Raw genomic sequence first — 23,738 nt, 5'->3', positions numbered from 1 at the left:
TGCATTTAGAGAGTTTTAAACACTTTTCAAAATATAGTTTAATAAATGAAAAAGGTAAAAATGTTGCAAATAAAAACAAAACAAAAAAAAGATATTACAAAGTAACAAAAAGACAAAAAGCAACAGAAAGATAGGGTGAAAAATGAAGAATACTTGTAAGTCCTGTTTTCGCAGATTTCAGTCCATGGGCAAGGTGTTATATTGGCTCTCATAACTTGACAGGTCTTCATTTGTTTGATGGTACATGAGAGATGTCATCTTCAGGAGCAGTCTCCTTTTCTCTGATATCAAGGGGGTGTTGTCAGAATCCATCTGACCATTAAATATTAATGTGTCTTGGTCCAGTTTCATTTTATGAATTGTGTGTAGATTCTTTGAAGTAGTGAATGAGGCAGAGATTGCCTATCGGCCCTGAATGCCTTTTACGATAGCCATTAATTCTGAGTATACATTCTGTGGCATGTTATGTATTCCTAATGGATTTAATTGTCCTACAAACCATGGGTGACAGAACTGAAGGATTTTGTTATAGTTTTAGGATTAGTCAATCCCAATCCCCTCAGGAAAGTGATAAACTGTAGAGGTTGATTGCTAGCAGACACTGCCATATCTCTGGCCTCAGTAGAGATAACAGGTTCTTTGAAAACCCAGACTCTTGCTTATTCAAGCCACATGCCAGTGAACAGGCACCTTTGAAATCATAGCTATGTTCTAGGGGGTGTCACTGTGGGGAGGACTCTTCTCATGACAAAATGGCTGAAACATGAACAAAATGATGTCGCATACAGTTTTCATGTGCCCAGTGCGCAAAACCATTACACTTGCCTGTAGTACTAGGTGTAATCCTAGACTCCCAGCTGTCCTTTCAGCACAAAATCTAGTCACTGTCCAAATCTTATAGACTTCACCTCCACAACATCCCCAAGATACGCCTGTTCTTAACCTCTGAAACCACAACTTATTCACTCCCTTGTTATCTCTTGCCTTGACTATTGTAACTCCTCCTCAATTGCATACCTCATCACAGGCTATCCCCTCTTCAGTCTTTCATGAATGCTGCTGCCAGACTCATCCACCTTACTAACCGTTCCATGCCTGCCACCCCTCTCTGTCAATCCCTCCACTGGCTTCCCATTGCCCAACGAATAAAATTCAAAACATTAATAACATATAGCCATTTATAACTCTACCCCAAATTACATCACCAATCTTGTCTCCAAATATCACCCAAACCGTACTCTCCGCACCTTGCATGACCTCCTGCTCTCTAGCTCCCTTGTCTTCTCCCTCCCAACTCGCCTCCAGGACTTCTTCAGAGCCTCCTCCATCCTCTGGAACTCTCTACCCCAATCTTTCAGACTATCACCTACTCTGCCCACTTTTAGGCAATCTCTGAAAACCTCTCTCTTCAGGAAGCCTATCCTGCCTTCAGCTAATAACGGAATCTTCTATTCATCCTACCAATTCATTCCCACAATTATTACCTTTTGTACCACCAGCCCCTCCCTCTTAGATTGTAAGCTACAAGGAGCAGGGCCCTCCTAACCCTCTTGTATTGAACTGTATTGTTGCTGTATTGTCTCCCTTTATATTGTGAAGCGCTGAGCAAACTGTTGGCGCTATATAAATCCTGTATTATAATAATAATAATAATACTACTACCATAGTCAGCCTTGCTGCCATGCCCCCTATCCAACACTGCTTCTCATTGACACATCATAGACAGGTAACCAGCTAACGCCAACATCCTTCAGCTGCCCACCTTCAATGGAAATATGTCTCCTGCTCCTTTCTGACCTAGGTGAAAGTTGTCAATCCTCAAGTCTCAGCAACCCCCTAACAAGTGCTGAGAACAAAAACTCTGCCTACCCCTTTCAACATTACCAGTCCTGAGTAACAGTCAAGTGCTTTTCAAGTGAATTTCAATGTTATATGGCATTTCTGTTTCACCATGAATAAAGTGATTATGGTTCACAATGATGACCTAGACTGTACCGATTGATTGGGGACCATCAGCATTCACATACAGCTACAGGAGCATGGACACCCCCTTGGACAACATTCATCAACCAGAATATGCCATTCCCTGACATTTGGTATGGGGGTGTATCTTGTAGTCAGAAGATACTCAGACACCACCACATTTTCTTGAATAGGCTTTAATTAGTAAAAGTTTATTATACATGTCTAATGGCACATTACAGAGATGTGCACTGACACAATGGCAGAAACAAGATAATTAGCAGTGTGCTCCTTCAAAGAGAAAACAATGAATGTAAAACAGTAACGCAAGTTAAAAAGTTGATAATTTAAGAAATACATTTTAAATACTGAAAATGCAGAATAGCAAAGAAAAACAAATTATTCAATCTAAAAATACAGGCTCTGGGGCAGTTAAAATCAGGAAAATAATACTTTCAAGCATTTTGTTTTCACTAAGACAATGTGCAAAATAAAATTAAGACACAATCAGCAGCTTCAGATTCACAACAGAGACTGACGTCATCCTGAGAGTCCAAACAAGCTCAAGTACAATAGTGAGAGAAGTGGTAGAAGGGTCACAAAGTTCTGGAAGTTTTCAGGATTCCAGGGTCAGGCTTTGTTGGTTTATGGGAAAAGGTAAAGAGCACATAAGCATCTCATACTCATGCATACGCACCACACATACAAAAGCAAGGACACCTATCTACAAACGCCAGCTTGCACAAAAGCTGCTAACATAGATTTACCAGTGCAATATAGATCAATGGAGAGCAGCCCGTGGATCAAGAACTCAAGCAGGGATCCAAAGTACTGAGAATACCTCCAAATATTAAGTCATGGTGAAGCCTCACCCCCAATCAGCCCAAAACTACTCCTAAACTTGGGTGGACTTACTCCCATTTTCATAAGCTCCTTTTGGTTATTAGAAGGAAAACTGAACTGGTGTGCCAAATCTGGGACAGGTTGGAGGCACTGTACTGGGAATAACTTCTTTATGGGTCCCTATCACCCCACATTTCAAGGTTCAATTGCTCTGAATGAAAGGTGCGCAACCATTTTTAAATCACAAGCTCAAGTGTCAAAATGACCGTTTACATCAAAAACATGCAACTCCAAATAGAAACCAACTTGGGAACAGTCATACCTAGTTTTTGGGAATCCAAAATAAATTGAGAGATTTCACTGCAGGATTTGACCCACAGGCTGCACCCTAGAGCTTTACATCACAGCCAACATAAAATTTAGGCTGGGTAGAGAAAAGAGTTTGGGGTATATTCATACAATCATTTGGTTAAGTTGATACTTTTTCCCTTTGAGAAATAACATAATACATTATCTCTGGCTTTACTATAAAGCCCTTGAAGAAGAACTGTCACTTGGTTCTCTAAAGCTGTTTATATCTTTAGCACATACAGCCTTGTGCACAATGCAACTCAGAAAACTGAAAACCTGGGGGGCAGACCAAAAGTCTTTTTATTTTTAACAAATAAAGACATATAACAGCTTTCAATCCATTATGTACACACAATGAGAAAATCAAATGAATGTTCGTTTTGTTTTTTTTTGCATGAAAATTTCATATCAAACAGGAGAGTGCTACTAATCATACGATCCAGCGCAACTTTCCGTGTGCATAGCCAAGTTCCAGCGTGTAATCGTAAGGGATGTAATGTATATGTGACCCCTCTGCTTGCCACACCTTCGGCTATACCCATTTGGAGTGTCGTGGTGTATTTGTGCATTGGTCTCTGCACAAAGATTTGTGTTGATAAACTGCTAATTTCTTTTGGGTACTTGGATATGTATGAATTAAAATAAAAAGACCATCTCCCTACCACTGTCCATTTTTGCTCCCTTCCATTAGGATTTTGGATAGCACTCATTTTTATTTGAAAAAACATTTATTAGAGTGCACGGGGCTGTCAACATAATAAAAAATAATATTGATAGGATATATATCTTTATAAAAAGATCTGCAGAAAATTAAAAAAAAAAAAAAAAAAAAAATGTAGCAATAGGATTACGACTCCATTATTGCTATTAAATATATTTCAATCCTGACAAATGTTTTCATTGCATATGAGGATTGGTTTCCCTGCCATTTGTCCTTCTGGGTTAATATTTTCATTGCATATGAGGATTGGTTTCCCTGCCATTTTTCCTTCTGGGTTAATATTTTCATTGTATATGAGGATTTTTTTCCCTGCCATTTGTCCTTCTGGGTTTTTCTTGTTTCTAATGATTGCTCTTGGTCACGTGACTTTTTATGGATGAATACTATACTGATTACACAAAATTTGTTTGTTCTTTTGTTGTACGAGAAACTTTTCGTGCTAATCCATTCAGATAATATTGTATGAGCCATCGTGATTCCCTCTCAAGATCTCTGCGTACAATGATTACATTATCAAACGATCACTGTGAATGCAGTTTTTTTTTTTGGCCGATTTTCTCATCGTATGTACCAGACATTAGGTAAGGTGGTAAGCTAGAGAATGAGTCACCAAAGATTGAACTCAAAGTTGTATGATGCCTGTAAAGTTTTCACTGGTTTTCAAAACTTAGACGGTAAAAAAGCAAATAATATGGATCAATAAAAGAGGTCTTTATTGTTTCCTGTAGTAACCAACCTCTGGAAAAGGGTTGACTGCAAAGGAATACAGGTACAGCAGTAATAATGGGGTATCAGCACAGCAATAAACTATAGACAGCAGTAGAGAAAATTAGTAGGATTAGGAGGTTTTTGTTTTTTTGCTATCATTACAGATTGGATGCTGGTATAGCAGGCATCACAATAAATGAGAAACTATTTCTGAGCTCCTAAAGTTAAGGTTGGGGCAGTTTACTTGTGTGTTAGAGAAAAAAAAATGTGCATTCTATTACTAATTCTTTTGTTTAAGAAGGCCACCCTACAAAAGATTACGTTGCCTATTATAGAGACACTTTCAAATAGGTCCACCAAATGTAAAACATGGTTCCTTCTGTATGAAAGCCTCTAAAGCAACCATTCTGTATGAGTGCATATATAAACCCTTTTCTTAAAGTGGCTGTGCCCATGGCAGTATGTAGTAAAGTAAGAAAATGATATTAAATGAACCAGTGACATACCCTCTTTATGCCAGTGCAACTTTTAAACATCTCCTAAAAAGAGCACATGTATTCAAGTCACTACCATGTCCTAATAATTGTGTGTCTCAGTATCTACACAATCAAAATATGAGGCACAATCTTTTGCTTTAAGAAAAAGCTCAGCTATGACCTATTGAGGGTCCATAAACCATAAACATCTATAACTGCGTTCTGTCCTCAGCGGCTCCACCTGGGCTGAACCTCTTACATGATTTTCATGCTGCCTTACACAAGGGTTCAATGGACACCAAATACAAATGCTGGTAGCTTGTATCTGGACAGTCTTTATTTCAATTGAGCTTCCAGTGACAAACTCATTACTCCCAACTCACCGATGTGAAACCTTTGCAGAATTTGTACAATCTTTTGGTACGGCCAAGTCACTGTTTTTGTTGAATTCACTGCACCCTAGCCATGTAACTAAGCCCACGCACAGGTGATCTGAACAGTTTACATGCTTGGAGCCCTACACATATACTTCTAAAAACACATAGGAGACAATAAAGGAAGCCATTTGCGTACCTGCAGAAACCTCACCTTAGAACACAATAACCATAACGGCTATTATGATACTGATCAGCTGCAAGATTAAAGTGCAAGACGCTAATCGGATTACAGAATAGTGGCTGGACCAGCAATAATAAGCCTTGCCTGAGCACATTAGGGACACAATGGCAGTCACTTCCATCCATGGTCGAGCACAGGGAGTCATTGCCTCTCTAATGACAGGTCAGTTGATGCTTCCATATGTTAGCATTACTGGGCACTTTATAAACAACCAAAGGAAAAACAAACCCCTAAACTTGTGCTTATTATCACTCACACATACAGTCAAGTTGGCTCAGAAGACAGACAAGGACAAACCACTCATTCGTAGGCAGAATATGACGATATTCACATTGAAGCAGGTGACAGATGATGGACGGTGCAATTATTCTTGGGTCTGGGAAGGCATGTTTGCATGTTCATTCATGGAGAGGGATTATGGTAACTTGCTTAATATGGGGAAGCAAATGCACAGGGTCAAGTCATATGTGGCAGCTAATGTAATGAGAGGTCTACACCGACTCCCTCTTGGGCTACAATGCGTGGTCTAAAGAGTGTCAAGTGCAGTAAACACATTCAAACAAAATATACAATTCCTAACTGCTTTACAGAGGATATCTTATTTGCATCAGAGTAACTTTATTATGGCTAAATTTCAGAATGTGCGTGTGGGGTCTGAAGGTGACCCTACATGATCAACGCCACTACTCTGCAGACAATTCTTGCTTTGTTCCAATGCTGTACTTTAAGTTTTGCACTTTACAATGATCAATGCACGCATTTCAATGCATCATAAAGTCCACAGGCAGCAAACAAGATTAGCAGGTCTTGAAATAGCAAGTGGTTACCACTGTACATGAATTAAGGCCACCCTGCTTTTTTTTTTTTTTAATCATAGTACACTCTTTAAATTAAAAAAGGAATTAAAACCGATGGCATGGTAGATCATAGATGCTTACATAGAAATTTCTAGAAACATTTGATTAACCATGCCAGCCATTGACCAGGGAAGAAAATACAAATGGTGCACTTTGAGGACTAAAACACCTTCAATTTGAAATGAAAGGAAGAAAAAAAAAAAAAGAAAAAAAAGTTTACACTCGTCTGTTTGTTCCCATATTCTCTTTCATAGTGTATGAAAAGGCTTCCCACAATAATCTTCCACTCCAGAAATCCATGTCGGCAACTGTCTCATATCTGGCGCTTTCAGCAAACTGCATGTTTTTTCCCCCAGAGGCCTTTGCAGCACCTGTGCTTGGCAAGAAGCCATTCGATCAGGTGTGCCACAGTCCATCTCCTTTCCTCCATGTGCTACAGTTCATCAAAGTAACACGCAACGAAAGAAACTGCTCTTCTTTGATGACTTCTCTGTAATTTTTACTGGACCTCCTCCACTCGGAGAGCTGCTTTCATTCTGGAAGAGAAAAAATAGTTTAAAAATAGCCTGAATTGCAGCAACTTTTATTTTTTCTAGTGCTGGCTCTGCTGCAAGAAGAAAAATCTAATAGAAAAAAAGAAGACCTTTGCCACAATGATCTAGCAACCTCTCAAAAAGCCCAACTCCAACCAGGATGGGGTGGGGTAGGGTTATGCTTTGCACCATTATATTTTGGTTACTGTATGTGAGACAATTGAAATTTTTCTTCACGTCCTGTCCCTGTGACTTCTAAAAGAAGTTGTAATTCTCCTCCCCCCCCCCTTAAAAAAAAAAAAAAAAAAAGAAAAGAAGAAGTACTAATTACTAAGAAATGCACTTTGCCATAGATATCCACCAGCCATATGCAGATCACTAAGGACTCAATACTCACAGTGATCGAAGGTTTGACACAGGCACACACAGTTTTATTCGTTCAACTAGCAGGTTGAAAAAATAAAAAACACAAAACAAAACATGTGTGATGCAAAGATCTCTCCCACTGTTCTATTGTATTCTGACAGGGGGGACTCCTTCACCCCCCCCCCCTTCAGAAAACACTGATCAGTGCTTGCAGCTATTGGCTATGTTGGGTTGGTTTTCCAGCATGACAACTTGACAGAAGTCGGTCGTTAGAACAGCTTCTGTTGAGCAGACCGCAGTACACATGTACAAAACTTTTGGTATGTGTGTACCTTACTTAAAGTATATGTAAACCTTCACCTTGTAAAGCAAGGCATTCAGTTTAAAATATAAATGAAAGGCAAAACATTTGTCTAAATATATAAAATAAAAAGGGGGTGGAAAAAAAGGTATTTATAAATTTTTTTTTTTTATATTATCATATGCCCTCTGTTCACAGCTGCAAAAGGCGCTCAAAGAGCTGGGGGAGGAGAAAGAGCAGGACACTAGTCTTCCCAGTAAATGGCTGTGCAGAGGGCATGTGTCAGCACAAGCTTGATTATTGGATTAGCTCCCAGTACAGCCAGAAAACTGACCACACTGTGCTCTCTTGCTTAGTGTGGCCAGTTATTAATAGGAAAGACAAAAATAAAAATGCAATTGGCGCAAGAGAATTTGTAGTGGACATAACGTTCACTCAGCAAACCTTAAACAAAATAATCCAGTAAACAGAAATTAAGATATATAATCGTACATGCCAGTAATAAAGGGGCAACAAGTAGATGATGCAGCTTTAGTGGTGAGGAAAGGGAAGGGGGGAAGGGAAAGGAGGGGAAAAAAGGCCTTGTGATGCAAACAGTACTGGATTGAGATAGATGGTATATATATGTGTATACATATATATACAACGCTGCAATGTAGACACCGTCGTGAGGCTTGCACTTTCTAGAGTAAACCGGACTCTGTGGTAAATGGAGAAGAAAGAGAAGTGCGCCAGACTAAGTGCAGTATGAATATAAAAGTTTATTGCACACAAGATTATAAAAACTCACAAGACGTGGGTAGATATCAGGCATCAATATATAAGGAGGAGGATGGCTGTAATGCCAAGGTGTTGCGTGGCTGGCGCTCTAGGCGGGTCCCACAGGACCCACAGGCCTGCCATCCTCGCTTCCTCCTGTGGGACCCGCCTAGAGCGCCAGCCACGCAACACCTTGGCATTACAGCCATCCATTTGTGAGGTGCAGCACAGATGACATCCTCCTCCTTATATATTGATGCCTGATATCTACCCACGTCTTGTGAGTTTTTATAATCTTGTGTGCAATAAACTTTTATATTCATACTGCACTTAGTCTGGCGCACTTCTCTTTCTTCTCCATTAATAGGAAAGCAGAGGGACTGGTAGGAACTCCAGACATTTCACACAAAGGAAATAATACAAAAAACAAGATACTTTTCCATACAAGTACATGGTACAGCAGGCACATGTCAGGAATATGAAATACTGGGTTTACATATTCTTTAAGGAAGATAAAATACCAAACAGTCAAAAGCAGATCACTGAAGAAAGAGCCAGTGTCACGGTACCAAAGACAGGTACTATGTCATGGATTTCCATAAATCTCAGAATAATCACAGTGGAGGAGCTTGCTTAGTAATCAGATTATCACAGTGACTCTTCAAGCACAGATACCTTTACAGTGCAGCAGGCAGGCCTCAAATCAATAAACTGCATTTGATTACAAAGTACAAGCAGCAGTTTGTCAGAGGAAATAAAGCTTCTGAAAGGAGTAGCTGATGACCCTTTAAAATCCTGAAGGGAAACTTAGTACAATGAATGCTCTAAAAGGTAATGCAGAGTTAAATTCCTGCCTGCTAACTGGACTAAGCAGCTCCTACATTCTAAAGTAATGTGCAAAAGTACCTACAGAAATAATGCCGCTGTCAAAATAAAAAGACTGATTCACGGTCCTTCTAAAAGAACATTGTCCAAGCCGAGTGTGCAGGTTTAAAGCTGGAGTTTTATCTGCTTGTATTTTATCTTTCCTGATTCCTTGTCTTTCTAGGGCAAAAGGAAAGAAACCAAGGAAGGTGAAAACATAAGCAGAATAAACTTTAACCCCACCTCACTAACATGATAATTACATTTGTAAATAAAACCTTTATAATGACGTACTTTATTTTAAAAAAAAGTCACGCCATCACTGGGTCCCTGTGTTTCTGTGTGCAATACACACATATCATGGCTAGTGGGAGGGGCCAGCAGGGTGCTGTACATAGCTTTACTCTGCCTCAGTACTCCTCCCAAGAGTCAGCTCTCTGCTTGCATGAGGTCTGAGGGCTCTTTTACTACCTGCCAATTCTGACAATTTTATCTCCTACATATAATAAAAATAATAATTATTATAGTTTCTACTAGAATATTAAACATTATATATCTTTTCAAGCAGAATAAAGTTACATAGTTCCATACATAGTTTGGCTGAAAAAAAGACAAAATTCCATCCAGTTCAACCATTTAAAAAAAAAAAAAGTTATAATCCTACACCCACAGTTGATCCACAGGAAGGCAAAAAAAAAAAAAAAACAGCAAAAGCATGAACCAATTTGCTTCTGCAGGGAAAAAAAAATTCTTCCTGATCCCCCGAGAGGCAATAGAATATTCTCGGATAACTCTTGAGGGAGCCTATTCTACATTTTCACAGCTCTCACTGTGAAGAAACCTTTCCATATTTGGAGATTACATTTCTTTTCCTCCAGACGTAAAGAGTGCCCCCTTGTCCTCTGTGATGACCTCAGGGTGAATAACTCTACACCGAGTTCACTATATTTATGACGTATTTATACATGTTGATCATTTCCCCCCTTAATCTCCTCTTCTCAAGAGAGAATAAATTCAGTTCCTCTAATATTTCCTCATAGCTGATCTCCTCCATGCCTCTTATCAGTTTGGTTGCCCTTCTCTGTACCCTCTCAAGTTCCCCAATGTTCTTTTTGTGAATTGGTGCCCAAAATTGAACTGCATATTCCAGATGAGGTTTTACTAATGATTTGTACCGGGGTAATATGATATCTCTCTCTCTGGAGTCTATACCTCTTTTAATACAAGAGAGGATTTTGCTCGCTTTAGAAGCCGCAGCTTGGCATTGCATGCTATTATTAAGCTTGTGATCTACCAGAACTCCCAGATCCTTCTCCACCATTGATTCCCCCAGTTGTACCCCCCTAGTATGTATGATGCATGCATATTCTTAGCCCCCAAGTGCATAACCTTACATTTATCAACATTAAACCTCATTTGCCACACAGTTGCCCAATTACACAGAGCATTGAGGTCAGCTTGTAAGTTGGAGACATCCTGTAAGGACGATATTCCACTGCACAGCTTGGTGTCATCTGTAAAGACTGAAATGGGACTTTTAATCCCAGAATTTATATTGTTTATAAATATATTAAAAAGTAAGGGTCCCAACACTGAACCTTGGGGTACACCACTGATGACCCTAGACCATTCAGAGTATGAATCATTAACCACTACTCTTTGATGAATGGTAAATGGATAGAAAATTGGCTAAAAGATCGTATTCAAAGTGGTGGGTGGTGCAATTTTCAATGTCACATGGTTCTTGCTTACCTTTTCTAAACTCAAATTTTTATAACAATATAATATCCATTTTTGGTAAAATAGAAAAGACGAGTAAAGTGATATCCAACATGTCAAGCTTTAAAATACTGTACACCTATGGAACGGTGCCAAACTATAGTACTCAAAAATATCCATAGGCAATGCTTTAAAAACCTTTACAGATTACCATTTTAGAGTTACACAGGAGCTCCAGGGCTAGAGTTATTGCTCTCGCTGACATTAACAGCGATACCTCACATGTGTGGTGTGAATGTAATTTACATATGCATGAGTGACTTGGGCATGTGCTCCCCATTTGCAAGTGAGCTCTTTAAATTTTCTTTTCTTTTATCCATTTTATTGCTATCACCCTAGTGTGTTGCCAGACCAACAAATATAAAAATAAAAATAGTGCTGCGCTGCTCACACTTTAAAAAAAAAAAAAAAAAAAATTGTAAAAGTAACATACAGCCCTCCTAACACATTTTTGTATTAAAACAAAATAGTGGAAAAGAAAAATATTAAGTGATAGGTATATATTCATAATATTGCATATACAGATACTTTATCGTGTTTTACGTGGAACAGTGAGAGGTCCTCTTAACTGAGACATCTAGGCTCTTTTAGACCCTAGATCTCTCCTTTGCCCTTAAAAGCACCTGATCAAACTGAGATCCGTTTAATCAGATGCTTTCACAAGCCAGTAATGGCTTGTTTACATCCTGGCAAAACCGAAGTAACAAAATCCTCATTGCTTCTGGTTTCTTATATCATAGAAATGCTTGAGTATGTTCTGGTCCTCAGCCATCTCTATGGTAAGCCGGCGGAACCGCTGGCTTCAATCCTGGGCTCTCCAGTGAGACGGGAGAGCCTGGAAAGGCACAAGATATACAGAGCCTCCATATCTGAAAGATCTCAGATCCAATGAATAAAAGGGGTGGGCCAGGGACATTCAGGCTGGAAAAGGAAAGGGTTAGGTGATGCAGGGCATCTTCCAACCAGGAAAAGAGGCAGGTCCCAGCTTGTTGCAGCTTCTAAAGGACACTGAGAAGCTTGCAATCAAATAAAAATAGACACTTTTAGTGCAGGAGAGGAGCCTGTACAACTGTGCAAGACTAAAGGCAAGACTGGAGTTCAGCTTTAAGGCCCAATCTGACCAATGGCCTCACTGGACATATGAAAAACAATCGTAATCATCCAGGAAAATCTGGTAATCTGTACTTCCCAAGGTTAGGTCTACTCCAGTGGGATTCCAGCAAAAGTGGGAGAGCGGGTACCTGTCAGAAAGAGGTACCCGATACTCACCCCTCCCCACCATAAAAAAAAGGAACAATGGAGATTCCCTTTTATGGCTTGAAGTATGAAATTCTACTGCTCAAAAATATAGTAATATATACGCACCATTTTTCTGTTAAGTTTTGTCATGATGTCACGGCCAAGAGTGAAAAATGCCTAAAAACAGAAAAAAAAGAAAAACACTTAATATATATCTACATGGGAAAGGGTAACATTCTGGGTTAAAAAAAAACCAAAAACCTCCAGGTGAGCTATAAACCATAAAAACAATATCCTTACCTGCTTCTGTTCTATAGATACGGAGAGCTTACAGTCCACTCTACTACACTTGGAAAAACCTTCATAATGGGAAAGTCCCAAGCAGGAAGGTCCGTTTCTACTACAACCATATGATCAGTCCCAGTATTGTAAATAGAAAAAAATTAACTCCAACACTGCTTTAAACATGTAGTACTATCTGCATGAAAACCAAAAAAACTGTACTGAGGATCATTACTCCATGCAACAGGCTGTCTGTAATTCAGACTTTGATCAAATGACAGTGGTAGAGAACTGATAATTTCAGAAAAGCTATAAAACTAGAAAGTCTACAAAATGAAAAAAAGCATTTGAATTTTAGCAGCACAAATTGTAACCACAGAATTGAGACAGTAACCACTAGGGGGCAATATTTCTGTTTGAAAATATGTCCACTTAGTGATGCTGTTAGAAATGTACAATCCTACAATCTCAATTAAAAATAGAAATAAAAAAAATAAATAAAATAATAAAATAATTATATATATATATATATATATATATATATATATATATATATATATATATATATATATACACACATATATATACATATACACACACACACAGTGAGGAACAGAAGTATTTGAACACCCTGCGATTTTGCAAGTTCTCCCACTTAGAAATCATGGAGGGGTCTGAAATTCACATTGTAGGTGCATTCCCACTCTGAGAGACAGAACTTAAAAAAAAAATTCAGGAAATCACATTGTATGATTTTTAAAGAATTTATTTGTCTTGCACTGCTGAACAGAAGTATTTGAACACCTAAGAAACAACAAGAATTCTGGCTCTCAAAGACCTGTTACTGTGCCTTTAAAAAGTCTACCGCTACTCCACTCATTAATCTAACTTAGTAGCACCTGTCTGAGCTCTTTAAAGACACCTGTCCACCCCACAGTCAGTCAGACGCCAACTACTACCATGGGCAAGACCAAAGAGCTGTCAAAAGACACCAGAGACAAAATTGTGGACCTCCTCAAGGCTGGAAAGGGCTACAGGGCAATTGCCAAACAGTTTGGTGAAAATAGATCAACTGTTGGAGCAATTGTTAGAAAATGAAAGAGGCTAAAGACGACTGTCAGTCTCCCTCGGACTGGGGCTCCATGCAAGATCTCACCTTGTGGGGTATCACTGATAAGAAAGGTGAGGAATCAGCCCAGGACTACAAGGGAGGAGCTGGTCAATGACATGAAGAGAGCTGGGACCACAGTTTCAAAGGTCACTGTTGGTAGAACACTACGCTGTCATGGTTTCAAATCATGCATTGCATGGAAGGTTCCCCTGCTCAAGTCATCACATGTCCAGGCCCGTCTGAAGTTTGCCAATGACCATCTGGATGATCCAGAGGAGGCATGGGAGAAAGTCATGTGGTCAGATGAGACCAAAGTAGAACTTTTTGGTCTAAACTTCACTCGTCGTGTTTGGAGGAAAAAGAAGGATGAGTTGTATCCCAAGAACACCATCCCTACTGTGAAGCATGGGGGTGGTAGCATCATGCTTTGGGGGTGCTTTTCTGCGAAGGGGACAGGACGACTGCACTGCATTAAGGAGAGGATGAATGGGGCCATTTATTGTGAGATTTTGAGCAACGACCTCCTTCCCTCAGTCAGAGCATTGAAGATGGGTCGTGGCTGGGTCTTCCAACATGACAACGACCCGAAGCACACAGCCAGGATAACCAAGGAGTGGCTCCGTAAGAAGCATATCAAGGTTCTGTAATGGCCTAGCCAGTTTCCAGACCTAAATCCAATAGAACATCTTTGGAGGGAGCTGAAACTCCGTGTTGCTCAGCAACAGCCCTGAAACCTGACAGATCTAGAGGAGATCTGTGTGGAGGAGTGGGCCAAAATCCCTGTTGCAGTGTATGCAAACCTGGTCAAGAACTACAGGAAACGTTTGACCTCTGTAATTTGAAACAAAGGCTTCTGTACCAAATATTAAGACTGATTTTCTCAGGTGTTCAAATACTTATGTTCAGCAGTGCAAGACAAATAAATTCTTTAAAAATCATACAATGTGATTTCCTAATTTTTTTTTTTTTTTTAATTCTGTCTCTCAGAGTGGGAATGCACCTACAATGTGAATTTCAGACCCCTCCATGATTTCTAAGTGGGAGAACTTGCAAAATCGCAGGGTGTTCAACACACACACACACACACACACACACACACACACACACACACACCAAAAAGGGCCCAAGCAGCAGGTATGAAAGGGAGAGTCTAGTGGCTCAGTAAACAGTTCAAGGCTTAATTTTCATCAAGGTAAACCAACGGTTGTACCCAATGTTCTATTTAGACCATGCTATGCTATCCCATTCATTTCAATTGCTGCCAGCTTGCACAAAGCAAACAGTGCCTGCAGCATTACAGCATTTGATGTTGTTCTGCATCTAGCATCCCTATGAGCTGAATACCATCTATGGATTGCAATTAAAGCCATGTCCTCTATGATACTCTCCTATAAACTATTCTTCTGCTTACCACCTCTCTATCCGTATTAAAAACAGCCTACATTCATCATGTAATGCTTTATAGGCATTGCATGCCCTATAAATGACAAGGATTTTTGGAAACTGGGCTCCTGACCAATTTAACTCCAGATGGCAGCTATCCTCAAAGACAGGTAAAAATAACGACAATATACAAGGACGTAACATGACATCACTGAGCTACTTATTACCAGTATGCCAATATATCTGCCTAAAGCAGTGTATCTCAAATACAGAATTATGTGGGCAGCCATTGCGGAGCTCTTTTTGAAAATGCTAGTTGGCTGGCTAAGTTACCCTAAACAAACAAGTATGTAGCAAGTGTAGAGTTGTACTTGTTCTGTGACTCAAAGTCCTTTTAAAGCAGTGGTTCTCAACCTTTCTAATGCCGCGACCCCTTAATACAGTTCCTCATGTTGTGGTGACCCCCAACCATAAAATTATTTTCGTTGCTACTTCATAACTGTAATTTTGCAGTGGGAGGACTAGTGCCACGTCACTGGTGTCAGTGGGAGGACTAGTGCCCCGTCGTTGGTGTCAGTGGGGGGAGGAATAGTGCCCCGTCGTTGGTGTCAGTGGGGGGAGGAATAGTGCCCCATCGTTGGTGTCAGTGGGGGGAGGAATAGTGCCCCATCGTTGGTGTCAGTGGGGGGAGGAATAGTGCGCCATCGTTGGTGTCAGTGGGGGGAGGAATAGTGCCCCATCGTTGGTGTCAGTGGGGGGAGGAATAGTGCCCCATCGTTGGTGTCAGTGGGGGGAGGAATAGTGCCCCATCGTTGGTGTCAGTGGGGGGAGGAATAGTGCCCCATCGTTGGTGTCAGTGGGGGGAGGAATAGTGCCCCATCGTTGGTGTCAGTGGGGGGAGGAATAGTGCCCCATCGTTGGTGTCAGTGGGGGGAGGAATAGTGCCCCATCGTTGGTGTCAGTGGGGGGAGGAATAGTGCCCCATCGTTGGTGTCAGTGGGGGGAGGAATAGTGCCCCATCGTTGGTGTCAGTGGGGGGAGGAATAGTGCCCCATCGTTGGTGTCAGTGGGGGGAGGAATAGTGCCCCATCGTTGGTGTCAGTGGGGGGAGGAATAGTGCCCCATCGTTGGTGTCAGTGGGGGGAGGAATAGTGCCCCATCGTTGGTGTCAGTGGGGGGAGGAATAGTGCCCCATCGTTGGTGTCAGTGGGGGGAGGAATAGTGCCCCATCGTTGGTGTCAGTGGGGGGAGGAATAGTGCCCCATCGTTGGTGTCAGTGGGGGGAGGAATAGTGCCCCATCGTTGGTGTCAGTGGGGGGAGGAATAGTGCCCCATCGTTGGTGTCAGTGGGGGGAGGAATAGTGCCCCATCGTTGGTGTCAGTGGGGGGAGGAATAGTGCCCCATCATTGGTAATAGTGACACCAATGATTGGGCACTATTCCTCCCACTGACACCAATGATACTTACCTTGCTGACCCCTGCTCCAGCCTGGGCTCGCTCGCTCCCTCCCTCTCCCATGGTACAAACACTTACCGGTCAGATGGCTTCCTTCTCCGGCCGCTTTCCTCCTCTTCACTCGCTCGTGCTTCGCGGTGACGCTCGGCTCCTCCTTTCCAAGCTCCACCTCCTCACCGGTGATTGGCCGCCTGTGTGCCTCTCTTGAGCTACATTTCCGGCGGCCAATCACCGACGAGGAAGGATTGATCCCGGGGGTGTGTCCAGATGACAGGAACGGCATGTCATCCCGCCCACACCTGCAGATGGATCAAGGAGCGGTGTCTCGGTTCCTAAGGCCATCGGAAATATGTGTTTTCCGATGGTCTTAGGCGACCCCTGGGAAAGTGTCGTTCGACCCCCAAAGGGATCGCGACCCCCAGGTTGAGAACCGCTGTTTTAAAGGATACTCAAAGAGAGGTTATTACATAAAAACACAATCTGGAAATATATCACAAGAGGCATATTTTGTAATTTCTAGGTTTGACTTTACTTACTGCATCATTGTTCCACCTCTATGGGTCAGAAAAGAGCTGAAGCCAGAGGATCAGCATGACAGTCAGGCAACTAGCACTTTTAGCAGGACAGCGACCTATGTATTACATGACAGACTTGCTCCAATATTATGTAAAGGTGATGGTTACTCTCCAAAGAGTTAAGATAGACAGCATTTGCCTATAGACACCAAAGGATTGTAGCTACACACAAGTGCAATGCCTTAAAGGGGAACTAAACTCCGCAACATCATCACCTTCCAGCAATGTGGTTGTTACATCCCTCGCCAGCCACTGCCATCTTCTCCGCAGGTGCCAGGTTTTCGGTCTCTTGATTGGCCAACAGGGGGATGACATCAAGCACATGTGCGCTGGAGTCAGTCATTCCAGCACAGCCAGAAAGTTTTATGAATGCACGTTGAGCTGTGCATGTGCACCTCAGTGTACTTTTAATAGAAAGCTGCAAGCAGGCAGGTAAGTGTTTATTATTGCAGAAGAGAGATAGCATCCCTTCTGCAATATACAGCTGCCTGTTTGTAGTTTTCTGAAAGTTAGGTTATCCACTTTCGGACAAGCAATGTACCTTTACGTTGCTGGACTTCGGGTGGTTATACTGGTTTTTTTTTGTTTTGTTTTGTTTTTTTTTTAGAGCCTGCAGTCGGCTTTCTTGTACAAGCAATTAGAGCGGCTTATTAGCCACTCAATTGTTTGTATAAGCAGCGGGAGGGGACATCCCCCCACTCCTGTCACTCTCTCGGGATCTCCTGTCCCATCGGGAGACCCCAGCAATCAGCTGCCATGTGTGCCAGCTGGTCAGACAGTCGAACAAAGCCGAGATCAGCTCTCCCTTTTAAGTGCAAAGGAGGGATTTGGAGTCTTCTAGACCCCAGATTCTTCCAGAAAGAGTACCTGTCACATATTTTGCTGTGACAAGGGAAGTTGACAAAAAAAAAAAAAATTTTTTTTAAAAGGGACAGTAAGGAAAAAAAACAAACAAACACATATACATACACATACATATATTTATATATATATATATATATATATATATATATATATATAAATAAATAAAAATCACGTGCACACAGCGATCGCCCCACACAAGTGAGGTATCACAGTGAATGTACGATCATGGCCAGTAATTCTAGCACTAGAGCTCCTCTGTAAATCTAAAATGGTAACCTGTAAATGCTTTTAAAGTGTCACCTATGAATAGTAAAATTTACGTTGTTTGTTGCCATTGCATGGGCATGCACAATTTTAAAGCGTGACATGTTTACTCGACATAACATCATCTTTTATGTAATTACAAAAAAATGGGTTTTGCATTGTGGGGGTTTTTTTGGACTAAAATTCTAAATTTCTCAGAAAACATTGTGTTTGAAAAAATGCTGCGCAAATACTGTGACATAAAAAAAATGCAAAACCCACTAATGTATTCTCTAAGGCCCCTGCTTTAAAATACATATAATATTTGGGGGTTCTCCAAGACATTTTCTAGCAAAAAAATTGATTTTAACATGTAATCAAAAATACTAATTTTAACATGTAAACAAACAGTACCAGAAATGGGTAAGTTCCGTTTTAATTATGCAAACTTAAGTGAACAGAATATTGCTAATTTTCAACATATCAATTTTACCATGGCTTTAGTATATAATGGGGATTCCATTTAACATGCACTAACCTCTTCCACATTGATGCTAGATTTTGCACTGGTCTCAAGGAACTTGATTCCATAATCAATGGCGAGCTGGAATACAAGATACAAATACATAAAAAAACCAAGGAAGATTTTACCATGCCACAAAGCCACTAGCTAGATTGCCCATCAAATATCAGAACATTTCAAGCAGTAAAGAAAAGTCCAGCTCACCAATGCATAGAAAAAGTGAGTCACTTACTTTCTCTCCCCTCTCTCGTGACACTTGTCTCTTGTCGTTCATGTCACACTTATTGCCAAGAATCATCCGTTCCACATCAGATGAAGCGTGCTGTGGGGGAATTGTGTGCACAAGCACATGATAAGTCAGAGTCAAATGTATGTCTTTTCTGTAACAGACTTCCTTTAACTTACCCAAATACTAATTCAAGGAGAAATTACATATTCTTTGGCTTATAAAAAAGGCTGCTAATGCAGTGCCCATACAAACAGGAAATTCAAGAACAAAAACCTCCCAGATGTCTAAACTCATTGAGGGACACTGAACCAGTTTGAAACCAGCAGCTACAGTACGGTCACTAAACATTAACCGCTAAGGCAATCATAGATGATGTGATTTTCCATCTTGCAAACACAGGTTGCAGGAAAGTAAATTACTTGAATCCCCCATCAACAGTCAGTGTTGATGAAGGAATTCCTCCTGCTGCACTATTGTGTTCTGCTGGCAAAACATGATTACTGCTAGCGGATATAGCCGCTGGCAGTAATTGCATGTAAAAAAACCACAAAGGCTGGTTGTACTGAAGTCAACCAATGGACGGCTTCAGTACAACTAGGCTGTCCATGGACAAATCAAATCTTGGCTGGTCCCTGCCTAACTGGTCGAGATTCAACCCACCTATGGCCAGCTCAAGCCAAAGGTAGCTGTTTAGCAGACAATGGCTTATCAAGCAGAAGACTGAACAAGTTTTAATAGGAAACCTGATCACTAAATCTCTGATATCTGAAAACCAGTGGAGTCCTTGGTTACCCAACACATACAATTCCTTTGCCTAATCTCCCTCAAAATGGTCCGCTACTGTCACTTCATGTTTATGAGAAGCTCATATTGACATGCAGAAACTTTACTAGTACATGAACTGCCATGATCTATTTCTGCAGAAAACCCCTGAGGTGCGTTCAGGCAACTGAAGATTTGCCAACAGCCAATCTATGTGCTGTGAATGAAGCTGTCCCCTCCCGATGTGCTGAATGACAGCACGTCTCTGGTATGCACCTGCTGCTAGAGCCAAGTGCTGTCAATCAGCCATTTTTAAATATTCTTCTCTTTGCTAGCAGTATAGTCAGACAATAGTGGGGAGGTTTTGCTGTCCACCATTATAACCTAGCAAAGAGGCCAGGGATCAGAACAGGGACCAAATGCTACATGCAGTTGGTCTATTTGGAGAGATAATTACTTTTTTTATTTCTAAAAAGAAAACCAATGTAGGTGGCCTCTTCACCTTTCCTAGACATGAGAGCAGCTGCTGCCATTGCAATGGACAACAAAAATACTGCATTCTTTTTCTAGAATCACAAAGAGTTGAATCCACTTCAGATCCACACTGGGACCACTGCCCCTTGTATCACAGGAGGGAGTGCAACTCTTTTAGTTTGAGCAGCATGTTTGAGCCTATTATGAGCTAAGAGGATGCAACAGGAGAAAATACATACTGCACATGCATTGTCTGAAAGAACAGGAAGGTGCTCCCACCCGTGGTACTAGGCTGGCACTGGTCCCAGCACTAACTTGGGCTGGGGCCATCACATACTGTGGAAGGTTTTAGGAAAGGCGTTTGCTTAAATGTAGTTTTGGAATATACTGTAAGGGAGCCCTAGATTAAAGTCAGGTTTAGCATACTATGCTGCTATACCCATATGGAGCAGCATAGTGTACTTTTTGGTAAAGGTGAACTAATTCTTTAAAAGTAACCCCTTATTAAAACTGAAAAACTAAAAATCACTAGTTCCCTTATGAAAAGCAACCTTAGCAGACATCAGTTGTCTAGTACAATTTTAATCCTTTCTTTCATGCTACACATGGCTTAGCAACAGTTCTGCAACATTTCCATTTTTTGTGTTAAACTTGAAAAAAAACAAAATGTTTATTTATGACGACACCTTCCAAGTGTTAAATGTACAAAAGAAGTATAAAAGGTAAAAACATGTAAATGACACCTGTGCATTGAGGTGATACAAATAACACAGTACCAGCAGTGCTCAGGGATCACACCCCCTATTATCTGGATTACCTTTGTTCACAAGCAAACCCACACAAACTAAGCATAGAGCTATTAAATGAGGCATTTAAACAAAGGCAAACATAAAGGTGGGACCATTCGAAACCATCCCAAAGCAATGAAGCATCAAGTCTTCCTACCTCTTCAATGTTCCTTATCCAGTTTTTAATATTGTCAAAAGATTTCTCATTGGTGATATCATACACCAGCATAATACCCTGCGAGGAAGAAATAATTCATCCAGTGTTACAAAACAGGGAGGTGGGAATCACAGAGAAGAGCTACAGACAATTGAATGAGTCAGAAGCAAAGGTTACAGAGACAAAAGGACATGTTAGGAAGCTCTTACATGACATTCTACAAGTTGTATCAGGGGTGAGAAATCCACAACTACAGGCCAACATAAAATAAAGCAAGGTTTACCATAGCTCCTCTATAATATGCTGTGGTGATGGTGCGGAACCTCTCCTGGCCAGCCGTGTCCCTAAAAAGAGAACCGAGCAAAATATATTATACATTACAATATTTACTATACCGAATGACTTTTTAATAATACTAAATAAAAATCCTTCAAGAGTCACTTACATGATAACAATAAAATAGACCTTATAGTATTGAAAAGTTGGCAACCTTTATATTCTTATGCTGGCAACCTTTTGAAAGGAGAACAGCCCTTTCAATGTAGATCATTTAGCTGTTATTGTCAGAGCAGCCCGAACAAAAATGTTAATGGGACTCTGTATCTTAAAACAGAAATCAGGTTGACCCAACCACATCTGTCTCTGGCCCTGTGTCTGGGGGAGATGGCAGAGAGACTCTGCATTAAAGACTATGTTCATCTTTCATGTTTGGGTGTAACATGTAATGAATGCACCGACCCCCACTCTGACAACTAGTAGGGGGGTCTTCTCCCCCCTCGCTTTCAAATAAAAAAAAAAAAAATTCTCCACCCACATGGCCATGTCACTGTGTTCTTGGAATGAGAAACTACAAGTCCCAACAGCCCTAGGGCCATCGGTTTGTAGTTCTTAATGAACTACCACAGCGCTGTGGAGCGCCGTAGTAGTTCATTCAGTCTTCCTGTCCGTATATCTGCTTGCCCGTACACTCCATAGCGGCAAGCAAATATTCTGACAGATCTGCTGCAGGAGACCTGCATGGCACTAGCGATCTGTTGATTGCAGGTGCAATGCTATTCAGGCTCCTGCAACAAAAAATAAATGCACATTTCTTTACCTGCAAAAAAATGTGCATTTATTATTTTTTGTATAAAGGTGAACTTATCCTTTAAGCTGGTCATACATGGATAGGATTTTGGGCTATTCCTGCTTAACTGGCAGATATTTGAGCTGTGGGTGGCTCAATCAGCACCACCCAATAGGACAAATGTCAACTATAAAAAAAAAAAAAAAAAAAAAAAAAAAAAAATCGACTGAGCTGGGAGGAAAACTCTTAGCCAAAGAGTAAAGCCTGCCATAGACGTTTTGAATTTTGGTTGGTTCAGCAGGGACTGCCTGAGATTCAATCCATCAATGGGCAGACTGATTGTAGTCAAGTCGATCCACCTATGAACCTGGGTACAGCCAACATATTGGATTTCTAGAATTCGATTACATCCAGAGGCAACGTGTTCTCCTGGTAGTGATGGCTGCCTGCCCCCCCAACCATCTGAAAACACAATAGCTCCATGAGAGAGATTCCCCCATCAACATATTCAGTGAAAGAGCGCTTTTGCAGGAATGAAAATCGCATAATCTATGGCCTGCCTAACTGCATCCAATTAGATTCAATCACTATTTTGGATATTTAGACAGCCATGGTGCTGGCCATTTTAATACAATAGCTGGCCAGGAAGAAGGGGTGGGGGTTCCTCCTGCTGTTTAGCAATGATGGGGGAAGCAAGTGATCTTCTCATGGGCTGAACAAGGAAAATCTAAACATGTAGTGCTAGTTTCGGCTGTTTTCTTCTGTGACTAATGAACCAAGAAGCGACTTGTACTACTTTACTTATGGGCTCACGGCTTTCATCCCCCAGCTAATATAGCTGAGAAAGCAGCTAATCAAGCATCATCTGTGCCTGATTAGCTGAAGTGGAGGGCAGGGTAGACATTAGTGCTCCAAGGCACCCCCTTAACACACACATCTATGCTGCAATGACACAAAGTATATCCAGCCGCAATTAACGCAGGTAATCATTGGCTTTGAAAACAGTTACAAATAGCTGCGGCCACCAACAGCCTGCCATGGCAGTGCATTGTCTTGGGGGTGCTGCTATACAGACACAAATGTCAATCTCAGCAACAGGAATCAGATTGTGGGGCAAAACGACAGTAAGAATAAAACCTTATAGATCTGATATCTCTAAAAAAGGGGATCCGTTATGTGCCCATGCTATCACATAGGGGTTTTTGTAACCCCCTTATGATAAGCAATAATGTTAAATAAAAAAAAACAAGTGTTAAAAAATAAAAATTAAACTTAAAAAAAAAAAAAAAAAAAAGTGCCCCTGTCGCTACACACACACACACACACACACACACTTACATGACTGTAGACGAACACATGTATGAATCACACATGAGTTGCAGGAGCAATAGCCCTAGGGCAATAATTCACATTTAGCTCTAAACTAATAAGCAATATAAGCTTTTTAA

General features: G+C 40.9%; 1 protein-coding gene across 1 annotated transcript in view; it reads right to left on the bottom strand.

Annotated features, from left to right (window-relative positions):
• Positions 1-2,143: 2,143 nt before the first annotated feature.
• RAB8B (RAB8B, member RAS oncogene family) overlaps positions 2,144-23,738 on the bottom strand; it is a 57,309-nt gene continuing 35,714 nt past the window's right edge. Inside the window, exons 3-8 of the mRNA XM_089671435.1 lie at positions 21,508-21,568; positions 21,225-21,302; positions 19,047-19,136; positions 18,830-18,895; positions 12,504-12,554; positions 2,144-7,072 (exon numbers count right to left, since the gene is read on the bottom strand). Coding sequence (XP_089527561.1) covers positions 6,980-7,072; positions 12,504-12,554; positions 18,830-18,895; positions 19,047-19,136; positions 21,225-21,302; positions 21,508-21,568 — 439 coding nt within the window. The 3' untranslated portion in view covers positions 2,144-6,979. The remainder of the gene's footprint in view (positions 7,073-12,503; positions 12,555-18,829; positions 18,896-19,046; positions 19,137-21,224; positions 21,303-21,507; positions 21,569-23,738) is intronic.

The sequence above is a fragment of the Staurois parvus genome, unplaced genomic scaffold (genome assembly GCF_062004578.1).
Source record: "Staurois parvus isolate SC_StPar_1 unplaced genomic scaffold, SC_StPar_1.0 ptg000105l, whole genome shotgun sequence".
Lineage (NCBI taxonomy): Eukaryota > Metazoa > Chordata > Amphibia > Anura > Ranidae > Staurois > Staurois parvus.
Note: the sequence above shows the minus strand (reverse complement) of the source record. Positions and strands in the feature narration are given on the sequence as shown.